Source organism: Rhinatrema bivittatum, chromosome 16 (assembly GCF_901001135.1).
Source record: "Rhinatrema bivittatum chromosome 16, aRhiBiv1.1, whole genome shotgun sequence".
Classification (NCBI taxonomy): Eukaryota; Metazoa; Chordata; class Amphibia; order Gymnophiona; family Rhinatrematidae; genus Rhinatrema; species Rhinatrema bivittatum.
In genome coordinates this window covers 701,822-719,336 of record NC_042630.1, presented here as the reverse complement: position 1 = coordinate 719,336, position 17,515 = coordinate 701,822, and the positions used below count along the sequence as shown (strand labels likewise).

The 17,515-nt window shown below is 46.9% G+C and overlaps 1 protein-coding gene across 1 annotated transcript; it reads right to left on the bottom strand.

Annotated features, from left to right (window-relative positions):
• Positions 1-73: 73 nt before the first annotated feature.
• Positions 74-17,037, bottom strand: IFFO1 (intermediate filament family orphan 1; the record flags this gene model as incomplete). Its single annotated transcript, XM_029581814.1, is given in 4 exon segments — positions 74-214; positions 329-424; positions 1,041-1,101; positions 16,277-17,037. Coding segments are annotated over 4 exon segments (939 nt in total), but the record flags the coding sequence as incomplete, so codon positions are not given.
• Between the last annotated feature and the right edge of the window lie 478 nt (positions 17,038-17,515).

Below are 17,515 nucleotides of genomic sequence, written 5' to 3'. Positions count from 1 at the left end.
CAGGACGGGATTACAGCACCTGTCAGTGCTGTAATCCCAGGCACCAGCAGTGCTGAGTTGCACAGAGTCTCACCTGGAACATTCGCATTGTATCCTCGGAGTTGCGCTGCTGAGCTACATCACACAGCTTAGCAGTAATATCAATTCGGCGACAGATGTCCATATCCACCTTCATGGCTTTCTCCTGGATCTTTGTGTCCAGGTCCGAGAGATTCTAATCCAGGAAGAAGCAGGGAATTCAGCAACAAACCCAGAATCAAGGGAACAGGTTCAGTGACAAAACTAGAGCTGAGGAGGGGGAAGAGGGCAGTGAAATATCCGTACTCACATTACTCATTAATCCTTTGAAGACCACAAGCTCTGCCTTCAGTTGCTCCACTTTCATCTGCAGCTCATCCTGACAGGCCTCTGCATCTTGGGCCTCCTATAAAAGGGCAAAGGCGGTTGAGATGCCAGTGAGACAGAGAGAAGGAGGGGGAGAGACCTTATAAATACGCCGGGGCCGATGCCATATCACGTGCTCAGCTTAACCAGCGACTGGATGCCTGCTTTGGATGCACTAGGGGATTAGCGTGTCCAAACTCACTCGTAGCTAAGCATTCAGCACATGTAAATGCCATGTAGATGAGGCTCGTAGCTATTACCTCCCATGCAAAAACTGCGTGCACCTGACCTGCACTTTTTAATACGACATTAGGTCTTGCTGCTCGTCAAGGTCTCACTAAAAAAATGCTACTTTCTGTGGTTCCTCATGCATCATCATGATACTAAATAGGAGGAACCACAGAAAGCGGAAACATGAAAAAAAAAGTCTCGATGGCGGCAGGTTAGGAAGACGGACACTCAATTTACCAGCGTCCAATTTCCTAACCTGAGGCTGTGTGCACAGCCATGATTCCTTGGCATCCGATGCACAATTGATCCCTAGCGACCTTTTTAGCATGACATCTCAGAGTATGACACTAATACTCATTGAGAAAGAGAAATACTGCCTATGATACTCAGGAAGACACATACAGAGAGACGACACAGCCACCCACCTCCTGAAGCTCACTGACTTGCTCCTGCAGCTGGACTCTCGCAGTGTACTCCTCTTCCCACCTGCCACAAAAGGAACGTATGAACCATAAGCAGTCTTGTACCCAAACTCTACCCTACCTCTAACCCTAATCCTTAATCTGACTTCTAAAACTAACTTCCAATCCATGACCAACCCTGACCCCTAACCCAACCCAATCCAACTCAGCCCTAATCCTTATCCTCACTTCTAAAACCTCCAGTCCCTAACCAACTTGACCCTTAACCCAACCCTAATCCTTAACCTAATCTCTAAAACTAACCTCCAGTCCCTAACCACCCTACCCCCAACCCTACTTTAATCTCTAAAACTAACCCCTAAATCCCTAACCAACCATGACCCTTAACCTCTGAAACTAATATCTAGTCCCTAACCAACCTGACCCCTAACCCAATTCTAACCTAAAACTAGCCCCTAAATCCCTAACCAACCCTGACCCTTAACCCAACCCTAATCCTTAACCTGACCTCTAAAACTAATATCCAGTCCCTAACCAACCTGACCCCTAACCCAACTCTGATCTCTAAAACTAATCCCTAACCCTTAACCTGACCTCTAAACTAATCTCTAATCTCTAACTAATCTGATTCCTAACCCAACTCTGACCTCTACCTCTAATATCTAACCTGGAAAAAAAGTCCATAAACCATTATTAAGGTGGACTTGGGGAAATCCCTGGGTTATCTCTAGGATAAGGATCATGGGATCTACAGTATCTATCCCTTGGGATCCTGCTAGGTAATTGTGACCTGGATTGGTCAATGTTGTAAACCAATTTTGGATTTGATGGAGCTTTGGCCTGATCCAATATGGCAAATCTTATGTTCTTATTGTAAATTTTATTCAGCGGTGATTTGATTGTAGTTGACTTTAGACCAGTGTACTGTAACTTAATTAAAACTTGTTTTGTAATTTGCCTTGAGGCCACTTTTGGAAAAAGACAAAACATCAAATACCAATAAATAAATAAATAAATAAATAAAAGCCTGGGCAATGAATATTAAAAAAAAATTCAGAAGTTATTCCTGTTGGCTCAGATGTCACAATTTCTGAGCATTTTCATCAGGCCAAATTGGATATCGTGAGCAGTAGATTTTATATGGTTGGATGAGAGGAGAAATTGGAGCTATGGGAATCCCATACTAAGAAGATGGAAACGAATGAATATTTGTTGACTAAAGTCCATATTATCTTACATAATAAATGTGAAAATATAGAAAATTTGGCTGGAGCTAGGAACTTGTATTTGATACATTTTCTGAAAGAGATAACCATGACACTATTTGATGTTTAAAAAATGTGACTGAGTCTTCCACCTATCTCCAAAATTTATTACCGTCCCTGGCGAAACCCAGGGACAAAATGCTTCTTCACTTGGTGCTATAAATATTTCTGAAATCTTGGAGAAATTGGATTCTGGCGTTGGATGTTTTTTCTGTTTATGTTTCCTGATATTGCTGGTTCAGCTCAGAAGAGATGGAAGCAATTTTTGATACTTAGATCAAAGCTGGTTCAGATGGGTGCTGCGTTACCCCTGTAATTGTATTGTAAAGTTTAGGGGGTGAAATGTGTGTCTTTTGTGATTCTTCCCAAGTAACTTCCTTTATCTCAGGGAAGATTGCGCCCAGGCCACTCTCCTGGGTGCGCGATCAAGTATTTAAATAAGGGCCCTCAGTATAAGGAGGCGCTAGGGACACTAGCGCGTCCCTAGCTCCTCCTTTTTGACAGGAGCAGCGGCTGTCAGCGGGTTTGACAGCCGATGCTCAATTTTTCCGGCGTCGGTTCTCAAACCCGCTGACAGCCACGGACTCGGAAACCGGATGCCGGCAAAATTGAGCGTACATCTTCCAACCTGCGGGCCACGGGCTCATTTAAAATCTTTTTTAATTTTGGGGCCTCTGACTTAATATCGCCCTGATATTAAGTCAGAGGTTGTACAGGAAAGCAGTTTTTCCTGCTTTTCTGTGCACTTCCCCGGTGCCGGCAGAAATCAGTGCCTGCCTTTGGGCTTGGCTGCACATTTTACTTTCTGTATTGCGCGGGAATGACTAATAGGGCATTTGCATGTTGCGGGCGCTATTAGTTTTGGGGGGGTTGGCTGCACATTTTACTTTCTGTATTGCGCGGGAATGACTAATAGGGCATTTGCATGTTGCGGGCGCTATTAGTTTTGGGGGGCTTGGATGCACATTTTACTTTCTGTATTGCGCGGGAATGACTAATAGGGCATTTGCATGTTGCGGGCGCTATTAGTTTTGGGGGGTTGGCTGCACATTTTACTTTCTGTATTGCGCGGGAATGACTAATAGGGCATTTGCATGTTGCGGGCGCTATTAGTTTTGGGGGGGTTGGCTGCACATTTTACTTTCTGTATTGCGCGGGAATGACTAATAGGGCATTTGCATGTTGCGGGCGCTATTAGTTTTGGGGGGCTTGGCTGCACATTTTACTTTCTGTATTGCGCGGGAATGACTAATAGGGCATTTGCATGTTGCGGGCGCTATTAGTTTTGGGGGGCTTGGATGCACATTTTACTTTCTGTATTGCGCGGGAATAACTAATAGGGCATTTGCATGTTGCGGGCGCTATTAGTTTTGGGGGGGTTGGCTGCACATTTTACTTTCTGTATTGCGCGGGAATGACTACTAGGGCATTTGCATGTTGCGGGCGCTATTAGTTTTGGGGGGGTTGGCTGCACATTTTACTTTCTGTATTGCGCGGGAATGACTAATAGGGCATTTGCATGTTGCGGGCGCTATTAGTTTTGGGGGGGTTGGCTGCACATTTTACTTTCTGTATTGCGCGGGAATGACTAATAGGGCATTTGCATGTTGCGGGCGCTATTAGTTTTGGGGGGGTTGGCTGCACATTTTACTTTCTGTATTGCGCGGGAATGACTAATAGGGCATTTGCATGTTGCGGGCGCTATTAGTTTTGGGGGGGTTGGCTGCACATTTTACTTTCTGTATTGCGCGGGAATGACTAATAGGGCATTTGCATGTTGCAGGCGCTATTAGTTTTGGGGGAGGGGGGGGTGGCCACGCGTTTTCGACGCGCTATTACCCCTTACTGTATGAGGGATAAAGCTAGCGCGTCCAAAACGCGCGTCCAAATGTGGGATAACTGTACTGTATCGGCCCGAAAGTAAGAAAGACTTGAATGAGAGTTGCACCTTGTTCTAATGCTTTATTCTTTGGGGGCTTTTTCCATTTTTAACATTTAGTGTTCATCAGAATGTTTCTCTGCCCTCAAATTGGGGTCTAACTTACAAGTTTACATAGGTTTATGTTTTCCTATTGTAAAAAATGCCTTCAGCAACAATGCTTGAATGTATTAACTGTGAATAACAATAAAAATATTTGAACATAAAAAATTCAGAAGTTGGCAACCGTAGCCATTCACAACTAATCCAGTCCTACCCATGCATCAGCCATCTAACGTCTAATCCTAATCTTAACTCTCTCACTAAAATCCTGCTTCCTCTGACCTTAGTGAGAAGAGACAGATGTCGGGAAGTGAGACAGGTGGATGGTTTGCTCAGTATTCAGAGTTGAAGGGAAGGATGATGGGCAGGGACAAAAGAGACTGCAGGGTGAGCGCAGTATTCAAGGGACGGGCACAGCTGAGGGAACTGATGGGGATACGTCCCAGAATACCAAAAGAGCTGCTGACTGTAGCCCTCACAGCTCTGATCATCTCATCACGTGAAACCGGAGAAGACAGGACGTAGCACCTCTCCGCAAGGGTGGAAGCGGAAACTGCAGACTTGTTAGTTTAACATCAGTGGTGGGCAAAGTACTGGAAGGGTAGAATAGGGCAGCATCTTGAAGCCAATGCATTACAGGAACCTTGTCCCACAAAAGGAATACCTCAGTGATTTCTGAAAGTCAGCAGATGGATTCAGGAGGAGTCCTGCTAACACTGTTCCATGTGGAAGACTGGGGAGAGATTGGGAAAGGGGAGGAATAAGAAGGTGCTGTGTGCAGACAAGTGGGGCATGCGTATGTGAGGGTAAGAACATAAGAAATTGCCATATTGGGTCAGACCAAGGGTCCATCAAGCCCAGCATCCTGTTTCCAACAGTGGCCAATCCAGGCCATAAGAACCTGGCAAGTACCCAAAAACTAAGTCTATTCCATGTAACCATTGCTAATGGCAGTGGCTATTCTCTAAGTCAACTTAATTAATAGCAGCTAATGGAGGTAATGGAGGTGAAGGTGTGTGTGTGTGTGAGGGCAGGTGAGCTTGTGCCGTGCATATGGAGGATTCGAGGGAGGTGAAGAGGTGTGTGTGAGGGCAGGTGAGCTTGTGTGCATGTGGGGGGGATTAGAGGGAGGTGAAAAGGTGTGTGTTTTAGGGCAGGTGAGCTTGTGTGCGTGTGGGGGGGATTAGAGGGAGGTGAAGAGGTGTGTGTGTGAGGGCAGGTGAGCTTGTGGCATGCGTGTTTGGGGATTACAGGAAGGTGAAGAGGTGTGTGTGAGGGCAGGTGAGCTTGTGTGCATGTGGGGGGATTACAGGAAGGTGAAGAGGTGTGTGTGAGGGCAGGTGATCTTGTGGCATGCGTGTTTGGGGATTACAGGAAGGTGAAGAGGTGTGTGTGAGGGCAGGTGAGCTTGTGTGCGTGAGGGGGGATTACAGGAAGGTGAAGAGGTGTGTGTGAGGGCAGGTGATCTTGTGGCATGCGTGTTTGGGGATTACAGGAAGGTGAAGAGGTGTGTGTGAGGGTAGGTGAGCGTGTGGGGGGATTACAGGAAGGTGAAGAGGTGTGTGTGAGGGCAGGTGAGCTTGTGTGCGTGTGGGGGGATTACAGGAAGGTGAAGAGGTGTGTGTGAGGGCAGGTGATCTTGTGGCATGCGTGTTTGGGGATTACAGGAAGGTGAAGAGGTGTGTGTGAGGGTAGGTGAGCGTGTGGGGGGATTACAGGAAGGTGAAGAGGTGTGTGTGAGGGCAGGTGATCTTGTGGCATGCGTGTTTGGGGATTACAGGAAGGTGAAGAGGTGTGTGTGAGGGTAGGTGAGCGTGTGGGGGGATTACAGGAAGGTGAAGAGGTGTGTGTGAGGGCAGGTGAGCGTGTGGGGGGATTACAGGAAGGTGAAGGGGGTGTGTGGGAGGAGATGACCTAGGGGAAGAACATCTTCTGTCACCTTATATTTTTGTATTTATTATTCCTGATTTCCCAGCGTGTACGGCAGAGATAAGTAATGACCTGAGATTGTGTGTCTTCCTCCCTCTCTTCCACTGCAATGCAGCACTCCTAATAATAACCAGTGCATCTTTCCCCTGCACAGCCAGAAGCGGGAGAACTACAAGTAATCACCTCCTGAAGGAACAGAAGAAAGCTAGGAGAGATCCCAGACCAGACACAGACCTGCTGATATCATTTCCCTGCTCTGTCTTATCTCCTTCCCTACAATATCAACAGCATTATAAACCATGTTATTTCCCTCCCTGCACATATCACAGCTTACGTGAGCTAAATGTGTGTGTGTGGTGGGGGCAGAGGTAGGGAGTACTGATAGTTGATCAATTGGGTTTAAAAACTTGTAAACTCAGCTGCATGGATTGGTAAAGAACCAAAGAGAAAGAAGGGAAAAGCTGACTTGGATAAGGAGTGATATCCTACAAGGGGTGCAGCTTCTGCAGCTGCTAGCTGTGATCTCTTGTTAGCAGGGTAGACCAGAATAACCGCAGACCGGTTAGGCCAATGGACCTTTTCCTGCCATCATCTACTATATCATATTAGGTGCTACAACCCAAGAAAGAGATCTAGGCGTCATAGTGGATAACACATTGAAATCGTCGGCTCAGTGTGCTGCAGCAGTCAAAAAAGCAAACAGAATGTTAGGAATTATTAGGAAGGGAATAGTGAATAAAATGGAAAATGTCATAATGCCTCTGTATCGCTCCATGGTGAGACCGCACCTTCAATACTGTGTACAATTCTGGTCGCCGCATCTCAAAAAAGATATAATTGCGATGGAGAAGGTACAGAGAAGGGCTACCAAAATGATAAGGGGAATGGAACAACTCCCCTATGAGGAAAGACTAAAGAGGTTAGGACTTTTCAGCTTGGAGAAGAGACGGCTGAGGGGGGATATGATAGAGGTGTTTAAAGTCATGAGAGGTCTAGAACGGGTAGATGTGAATCGGTTATTTACTCTTTCGGATAGTAGAAAGACTAGGGGGCACTCCATGAAGTTAGCATGGGGCACATTTAAAACTAATCGGAGAAAGTTCTTTTTTACTCAACGCACAATTAAACTCTGGAATTTGTTGCCAGAGGATGTGGTTAGTGCAGTTGTGTTTAAAAAAGGATAGGATAAGTTCTTGGAGGAGAAGTCCATTACCTGCTATTAAGTTCACTTAGAGAATAGCCACTGCCATTAGCAAAGGTAACATGGAATAGACTTAGTTTTTGGGTACTTGCCAGGTTCTTATGGCCTGGATTGGCCACTGTTGCAAACAGGATGCTGGGCTTGATGGACCCTTGGTCTGACCCAGTATGGCATGTTCTTATGTTCTTATGTTCTTATATTCTCTCCCTCTCTCCCTGCAGATACCAACAACATTCTCTCCTTCCCTGTGATAACAGCATTTTCTACCTCTGTGATACCAACAACATTCTCTCCTTCCCTGTGATAACAGCATTATCTACCTCTGTGATACCAACAACATTCTCTCCTTCCCTGTGATAACAGCATTATCTGCCTCTGTGATACCAACAACATTCTCTCCTTCCCTGTGATAACAGCATTATCTGCCTCTGTGATACCAACAACATTCTCTCCTTCCCTGTGATAACAGCATTATCTACCTCTGTGATACCAACAACATTCTCTCCTTCCCTGTGATAACAGCATTATCTGCCTCTGTGATACCAACAACATTCTCTCCTTCCCTGTGATAACAGCATTATCTACCTCTGTGATACCAACAACATTCTCTCCTTCCCTGTGATAACAGCATTATCTGCCTCTGTGATACCAACAACATTCTCTCCTTCCCTGTGATAACAGCATTATCTACCTCTGTGATACCAACAACATTCTCTCCTTCCCTGTGATAACAGCATTATCTGCCTCTGTGATACCAACAACATTCTCTCCTTCCCTGTGATAACAGCATTATCTGCCTCTGTGATACCAACAACATTCTCTCCTTCCCTGTGATAACAGCATTATCTGCCTCTGTGATACCAACAACATTCTCTCCTTCCCTGTGATAACAGCATTATCTGCCTCTGTGATACAAACAACATTCTCTCCTTCCCTGTGATAACAGCATTATCTACCTCTCTTCAGATATAAACAGCTTCTCTCTCTTCCTGTGATAACATTATCTACTTCTATGATAACAGCATTATCTACCTCTGGATACTAACAGCATTCTCTCCTTCCCTGTGATAACAGCATTATCTGCTTCTGTGATAACAGCCTTCTTCCCCTCCCAATGATAAGAGCATTATTTACCTCTGTGATAATAACATTCTCTCCTTCCCTGTGATAACAGCATTATCTACCTCTGGATACCAACAGCATTCTCTCCTTCCCTGTGATAACAGCATTATCTACCTCTGGATACCAACTACATTCTCTCCTTCCCTGTGATAACAGCATTATCTACCTCTCTTCAGATACAAACAGCATCTCTCTCTCCCTTTGCTAACAGCATTAATTACCTTTCTGTAATACCAACTACATTCTCCCTCCCTGCAATACTGACAGTGTTATTTGCCTACTTGAAACCAGAAATAAGTGGATAAAATTACAATACAGGTCACTGCAGAGAGGATTTCTGTATTTAATTTTACATCACTTATTTCTGTTTTCCCTTGATTTTTGTGGTGTGGGCCTCTCTTCTCATTGTAATGTTATCTGCAGCATACATTAACAGTGTTATTGCACTCCTTGTACATGGCAATGTTATCTCCATCTCAGCACGTCATCTGTTTTACTTCCCTCCCAGAAAGCATCAACAGATTATTTCTTTCTCAGCTATCAACCTTGTTACCCTGTTGGTTTGGGTGAGCAGGGAGGTATTTCCCTCTTCCTGTGTGATGTTATTTATTTACACTTTCCAAAATGTCTTCGCCCTAAGCTTTATTAATTTATTTTCTATAATACAGTAAGATAACAGTTATTTACAGGGAGCAAAAGGGAAGATATCCAAGTAGGGCAGATGGCAACACTTTTATTCCGAACAGTGCATTGCAGAATCTGCTTTTTGCTGAGGTAGCAGAGAACAGCAAGCACAGGGTGAACTTTCCTCTGAAAATCTGAAGGTTCGCATGATCCCTTCACAATAACAAATCACTCATGGAAGTGAGAGCTGGGAAAAAAGCAAGAATATTTCTAGGACCCTCACTTAGTCCTGAACTGAGCAGCATTCAAAGGCCTATTGAAAATCATAGGCCTAAACACTCTGAAGTGAGGGAAGGAGGCCCAAAACCCCTTTTACAAGAACTCTGAAGAGAGGAGGGAAGACCTAAAACCCGATTTACAAGAACTCTGAAGAGAAGGAAGAAGGCCCAAAACCCCTTTATAAGAACTCTGAAGTGAGGGAAGAAGGCCCAAAACCCCATTTACAAGAACTCTGAAGAGAAGGAAGAAGGCCCAAAACCTCATTTACAAGAACTCTGAAGAGAGGGAAGAAGGCCCCAAACCCCATTTACAAGAACTCTGAAGAGAAGGAAGAAGGCTCCAAACCCCTTTACAAGAACTCTGAAGAGAGGGAAGGAGGCCCAAAACCCCATTTACAAGAACTCTGAAGTGAGGGAAGAAGGCCCAAAACCCCATTTACAAGAACTCTGAAGAGGAGGGAAGACCTAAAACCCCATTTACAAGAACTCTGAAGAGAAGGAAGAAGGCTCCAAACCCCTTTACAAGAACTCTGAAGAGAGGGAAGAAGGCCCAAAACCCCATTTACAAGAACTCTGAAGAGAAGGAAGAAGGCCCAAAACCCCATTTACAAGAACTCTGAAGAGAAGGAAGAAGGCCCAAAACCCCATTTACAAGAACTCTGAAGAGAGGAGGGAAGACCTAAAACCCCATTTACAAGAACTCTGAAGAGAAGGAAGAAGGCCCAAAACCCCATTTACAAGAACTCTGAAGAGAGGAGGGAAGACCTAAAACCCCATTTACAAGAACTCTGAAGAGAAGGAAGAAGGCCCAAAACCCCTTTATAAGAACTCTGAAGAGAGGGAAGAAGGCCCAAAACCCCATTTACAAGAACTCTGAAGAGAAGGAAGAAGGCCCAAAACCTCATTTACAAGAACTCTGAAGAGAAGGAAGAAGGCCCAAAACCCCTTTATAAGAACTCTGAAGAGAGGGAAGAAGGCCCAAAACCCCATTTACAAGAACTCTGAAGAGAAGGAAGAAGGCCCAAAACCTCATTTACAAGAACTCTGAAGAGAAGGAAGAAGGCCCAAAACCTCATTTACAAGAACTCTGAAGAGAGGAGGGAAGACCTAAAACCTCATTTACAAGATCTCTGAAGAGAGAGAAGAAGACTCCAAACCCCTTTTACAAGATCTCTGAAGAGAGAGAAGGCGGCTCCAAACCCCTTTTACAAGAAATCTGAAGAGAGAGAAGAAGGCCCCAAACCCCATTTACAAGAACTCTGAAGAGAGAGAAGAAGGCTCCAAACCCCTTTACAAGAACTCTGAAGAGAGGGAAGAAGGCCCCAAACCCCATTTACAAGAACTCTGAAGAGAGGGAAGAAAGCCCCAAACATCGTTTACAAGACCTCTGAAGAGAGAGAAGAAAGCCCCAAACATCGTTTACAAGACCTCTGAAGAGAGAGAAGAACTCTGAAGAGAGGAGGGAAGACCTAAAACCCCATTTACAAGAACTCTGAAGAGAGGGAAGAAGGCCCAAAACCACGTTTACAAGAACTCTGAAGAGAGGGAAGAAGGCCCAAAACCTCATTTACAAGAACTCTGAAGAGAGGGAAGAAGGCCCAAAACCCCATTTACAAGAACTCTGAAGAGAAGGAAGAAGGCCCAAAACCTCATTTACAAGAACTCTGAAGAGAGGAGGGAAGACCTAAAACCCCATTTACAAGAACTCTGAAGAGAAGGAAGAAGGCCCAAAACCCCTTTATAAGAACTCTGAAGAGAGGGAAGAAGGCCCAAAACCCCATTTACAAGAACTCTGAAGAGAAGGAAGAAGGCCCAAAACCTCATTTACAAGAACTCTGAAGAGAAGGAAGAAGGCCCAAAACCCCTTTATAAGAACTCTGAAGAGAGGGAAGAAGGCCCAAAACCCCATTTACAAGAACTCTGAAGAGAAGGAAGAAGGCCCAAAACCTCATTTACAAGAACTCTGAAGAGAAGGAAGAAGGCCCAAAACCTCATTTACAAGAACTCTGAAGAGAGGAGGGAAGACCTAAAACCTCATTTACAAGATCTCTGAAGAGAGAGAAGAAGACTCCAAACCCCTTTTACAAGATCTCTGAAGAGAATGAAGGCGGCTCCAAACCCCTTTTACAAGAAATCTGAAGAGAGAGAAGAAGGCCCCAAACCCCATTTACAAGAACTCTGAAGAGAGAGAAGAAGGCTCCAAACCCCTTTACAAGAACTCTGAAGAGAGGGAAGAAGGCCCCAAACCCCATTTACAAGAACTCTGAAGAGAGGGAAGAAAGCCCCAAACATCGTTTACAAGACCTCTGAAGAGAGAGAAGAAAGCCCCAAACATCGTTTACAAGACCTCTGAAGAGAGAGAAGAACTCTGAAGAGAGGAGGGAAGACCTAAAACCCCATTTACAAGAACTCTGAAGAGAGGGAAGAAGGCCCAAAACCACGTTTACAAGAACTCTGAAGAGAGGGAAGAAGGCCCAAAACCCCATTTACAAGAACTCTGAAGAGAGGGAAGAAGGCCCAAACCCCCTTTACAAGAACTCTGAAGAGAGGGATGAAGGCCCAAATCCCCTTTACAAGAACTCTGAAGAGAGGGAAGAAGACCCAAAACCCCTTTACAAGAACTATGAAGAGAGGGAAGAAGGCACAAAACCTCATTTACAAGAAGAGAGGGAAGAAGGCCCCCTTTACAAGAATTCTAAAAAGAGGGAAGAAGGCCCAAAACCCCTTTACAAGAACTCTGAAAGGGAAGTCCCAAAAACCAGTTTTCAAGATCTCTGAAGAGAGGGAAGAAGACCCCCTTTACAAGAACTCTGAAGAGAAAGGAAGAAGGCCCAAATCCCCTTTACAAGAACGCTGAAGAGAGGGAAGAAGGCCCAAAACTTCATTTACAAGAATTCTGAAGAGAGAGAGAAGGCCCAAAACCCAGTTTTCAATATCTCTGAAGAGAGGGAAGAAGACTCAAAACCCCTTTACAAGAACTCTGCAGAGAGGGAAGGCGGCCCCAAACCCCATTTACAAGAACTCTGAAGAGAAAGGAAGGTCTAAAAATCTGTTTACAAGAACTCTTAAGAAAGTCAGGAAGGCCCAAAGCCTGTTTACAAGAACTCTGGACTGAAACCTTGTTTACAAGAACTGTGAAGAGAAGGACTGTAACCCATTTCTAAGAATTCAGAGGTAGGTTTGCCAACCGATCGGCTGGTTTTCTTTCAGAGAGCCAAAACCATCCCTGTCCCTTGCCCCGTGGACTCTTAGTTATTGAAATGGATGCCAGTGTGAAGCCTGATCTGAGCAGTGGTGGCAGTAGGTGGGGCCAGGGATTGATGCAACGCACCCTGCTCTGCTCGCAGGCCTCGCCTCCTATAGGGAAGTGGGGAGGGCAGGAGCACTGTGGTGCCTGGGAGCGTGCAGGGAAGCGGGGAGGGCAGGAGCACTGTGGTGCCTGGGAGCGTGCAGGGAAGCGGGGAGGGCAGGAGCACTGTGGTGCCTGGGAGCGTGCAGGGAAGCGGGGAGGGCAGGAGCACTGTGGTGCCTGGGAGCGTGCAGGGAAGCGGGGAGGGCAGGAGCACTGTGGTGCCCGGGAGCGTGCAGGGAAGCGGGGAGGGCAGGAGCACTGTGGTGCCCGGGAGCGTGCAGGGAAGCGGGGAGGGCAGGAGCACTGTGGTGCCTGGGAGCGTGCAGGGAAGCGGGGAGGGCAGTAGCACTGTGGTGCCCGGGAGCGTGCAGGGAAGCGGGGAGGGCAGGAGCACTGTGGTGCCTGGGAGCGTGCAGGGAAGCGGGGAGGGCAGGAGCACTGTGGTGCCTGGGAGCGTGCAGGGAAGTGGGGAGGGCAGTAGCACTGTGGTGCCTGGGAGCGTGCAGGGAAATAGCACTGTGGTGCCTGGGAGCGTGCAGGGAAGCGGGGAGGGCAGGAGCACTGTGGTGCCTGGGAGCGTGCAGGGAAGTGGAGAGGGCAGGAGCACTGTGGTGCCTGGGAGTGTACAGGGAAGTGGAGAGGGCAGGAGCACTGTGGTGCCTGGGAGCGTGCAGGGAAGTGGGGAGGGCAGTAGCACTGTGGTGCCTGGGAGCGTGCAGGGAAGCGGGGAGGGCAGGAGCACTGTGGTGCCTGGGAGCGTGCAGGGAAGTGGGGAGGGCAGAAGCACTGTGGTGCCTGGGAGCGTGCAGGGAAGTGGAGAGGGCAGGAGCACTGTGGTGCCTGGGAGCGTGCAGGGAAATAGCACTGTGGTGCCTGGGAGCGTGCAGGGAAGCGGAGAGGGCAGGAGCACTGTGGTGCCCGGGAGCGTGCAGGGAAGCGGGGAGGGCAGGAGCACTGTGGTGCCTGGGAGCTTGCAGAGAAATAGCACTGTGGTGCCTGGGAGCGTGCAGGGAAGTGGAGAGGGCAGGAGCACTGTGGTGCCTGGGAGCGTGCAGGGAAGCGGGGAGGGCAGGAGCACTGTGGTGCCCAGGAGCGTGCAGGGAAGCGGGGAGGGCAGGAGCACTGTGGTGCCTGGGAGCGTGCAGGGAAGCGGGGAGGGCAGGAGCACTGTGGTGCCCAGGAGCGTGCAGGGAAGCGGGGAGGGCAGGAGCACTGTGGTGCCCAGGAGCGTGCAGGGAAGCGGGGAGGGCAGGAGCACTGTGGTGCCTGGGAGCGTGCAGGGAAGCGGAGAGGGCAGGAGCACTGTGGTGCCCGGGAGCGTGCAGGGAAGCGGGGAGGGCAGGAGCACTGTGGTGCCTGGGAGCTTGCAGGGAAATAGCACTGTGGTGCCTGGGAGCGTGCAGGGAAGCGGGGAGGGCAGGAGCACTGTGGTGCCTGGGAGCGTGCAGGGAAGTGGGGAGGGCAGGAGCACTGTGGTGCCTGGGAGCGTGCACGGCTCAGTCTCCGCTCCCACCCAGGATCGGGGCTTGGACCACTTCCTAATTCAGCAAGAAAGAATCCATGGGGCAGGTGACAGGGATGGAGGGAGAGACAAGTGGCTGTTTTTGGTCATCCTATTCTGAAGAGAGGCAGGAAGGCACAAGACCTCTGAGGACAGGGTCACTGTGCGCATCATTTTTATATTTCCTGTGGGCCTAACTTTAGTGTCATTCTTTTATCTTTTAAGGGTGGTGTTTTGCTGCTGTTGTTCACCCCTTTGGCTGGGTTTTGGACTAGGAGAGTGGGTAAGTAAATCCCATTAAATACACAAACAAACAACCAGAGGAGAAAGAAGAATCCCAAACTCTTATACAATGTGAGCAGGAAAAAAGCCAAGAACTCTGTGGAGAGGGGGGAAGGGCTAAAACTATTTTAGCAATAAGAGGGCGGAAGGGAGGGACAGAAAGAGGAACTAGAGATAGAGATGAATGGAAGAGGAAAACTATTCCTGCATGACATGTAAAACGTTTTTAAAAGATTAATTGCAAGACAGGCACCCACACACATACATATATGGTAAATATATATAGATACACATTAGTATGTGTGTTTTACAAATGTAATTAATAAGCTGCGATCAATCAAGAAATAATAAAACAAACATGTAAGTACAAACTTGCACACACACACATATAGGAAATTATATACATATGTTTACACCCAGACATTAAGATACAGACATGTAGCCACACACTTACACATATGGAATATATATATAGATATGCACACATGAATATTTGCACACACACACACACACACACACATATAGGAAGTTATATACATATGTTTACACCCAGACATTAAGATACAGACATGTAGCCACACACTTACACATATGGAATATATATATAGATATGCACACATGAATATTTGCACACACACACATATAGGATACATATGTTTACACCCAGACATTAAGATATAGACATGTAGCCACACACTTACACATATGGAATATATATATAGATATGCACACATGAATATTTGCACACACACACATATAGGATACATATGTTTACACCCAGACATTAAGATATAGACATGTAGCCACACACTTACACATATGGAATATATATATATAGATATGCATATATGAATATTTGCACACACACACACACACACATATAGGATACATATGTTTACACCCAGACATTAAGATATAGACATGTAGCCACACACTTACACATATGGAATATATATATATAGATATGCACACATGAATATTTGCACACACACACACACACACATATAGGATACATATGTTTACACCCAGACATTAAGATACAGACATGTAGCCACACACTTACACATATGGAATATATATATATAGATATGCACACATGAATATTTGCACACACACACATATAGGATACATATGTTTACACCCAGACATTAAGATACAGACATGTAGCCACACACTTACACATATGGAATATATATATATAGATATGCATATATGAATATTTGCACACACACACATATAGGATACATATGTTTACACCCAGACATTAAGATACAGACATGTAGCCACACACTTACACATATGGAATATATATATATAGATATGCATATATGAATATTTGCACACACACACACACACACACACACATATAGGATACATATGTTTACACCCAGACATTAAGATACAGACATGTAGCCACACACTTACACATATGGAATATATATATATAGATATGCATATATGAATATTTGCACACACACACACACACACATATAGGATACATATGTTTACACCCAGACATTAAGATAGACATGTAGCCACACACTTACACATATGGAATATATATATATAGATATGCATATATGAATATTTGCACACACACACACACATATAGGATACATATGTTTACACCCAGACATTAAGATACAGACATGTAGCCACACACTTACACACATGAATATTTGCACACGCGCATATCTCACTCACCTGTGCTTGTATTCGTCCCGTTCCCTCTTCACTTTTGCCAGCACGTTGTACAAGGCTCGAATCTCAGGGGTGATGGTGTCTATCTGGACCCCCACCCCATCAGGGTGTACCCAGGATACCCCGGGCCCCTGCACCAGCGTCTCCATGCCGGAGCCCAGCCTGCGCGTGTGCGAGTAAGACCAGATCGTACCCGGCATAAACCGTGCCGGGGGGGCTGCGGCCTGGGCGAAGGTGGGGGAGCCGGCGGGGGAGCCCAGGGCCCGGGATGGGGACCTGGTGCTCCCCAAGGCCAGCCCCAGGGGGCGTATCGGGCTGACGAAGCCGGTCTGCACTCCCTGCTCCCGCGTGAGGGCCCGGCGGTGCAGCGCCTCCTGCAGCTCCTTCTCCAGGACCTTGTTCCTGCGCTCCAGCTCGTGCACCTTGGCCAGGAAGCAGCGGAAGCGCAGATTCAGGGTCTTCAGCACACTGATGTTAGAGCCCAGGTCATTGCGGAGGGCCATGGTGGCCGGGGGCTGGGAAGAGAAGAGCGGGCCAGCCAGCGGGCCGTGCTGCTCCAAGAGGTCCCCGTCCTCCTCATACAGGGCCTGCTGCAGCTGCTGCTGCTGCTGAAAGAATAGGCTTGGCCCCAGTAACGGATTCATGGTGGAGAGATGAGGGAGGAAGGAAGAGGAGAGGGCTTACATCAGCATGACGAATGCAATGGGAGCGATGCCAGCAAAGGGGCTGATGCAGAGGGAATCTGCAAAGCCTCTCCCCTCCCCTCCACTAAGGAGCCTCCAGGGCTCCCTCTGCAGACAGGAATGCGGAAGTGAGATATGGAGAGAGACAAAGAGAGGAAGGAAAACACAGACAGACAGACCGACCTAGGGAAAGGTGCAGAAACCCAACAAGATGGATCTCTCTCTCACACACACACTCAGTGCTTCTCTCCCATTCTCCAAGCTAGACCCTCATACAGAGACAAACTAACTGCTTTTCAGAGACATCAGTAAGTGATCCCTGCCCCACCCCTCTGCAGACAGACAAGGAACAGCTGCACACTTCTGACCTCAGGCTTCTGCTACATTTCCTCTTTTGTCTCCTTACATTGCCTTCCTGACATCTTTTGCCATGCATTGCCCCGTTCTTCTGCTTTTATCTCTACGGCTGCTTCTTTTCGCTTGATATATATTTTCACACTTGTTTTGGATAAAAAGTCTCCATCTTTTCTGACAGCCACATAGCTCGTTATTAAAATAT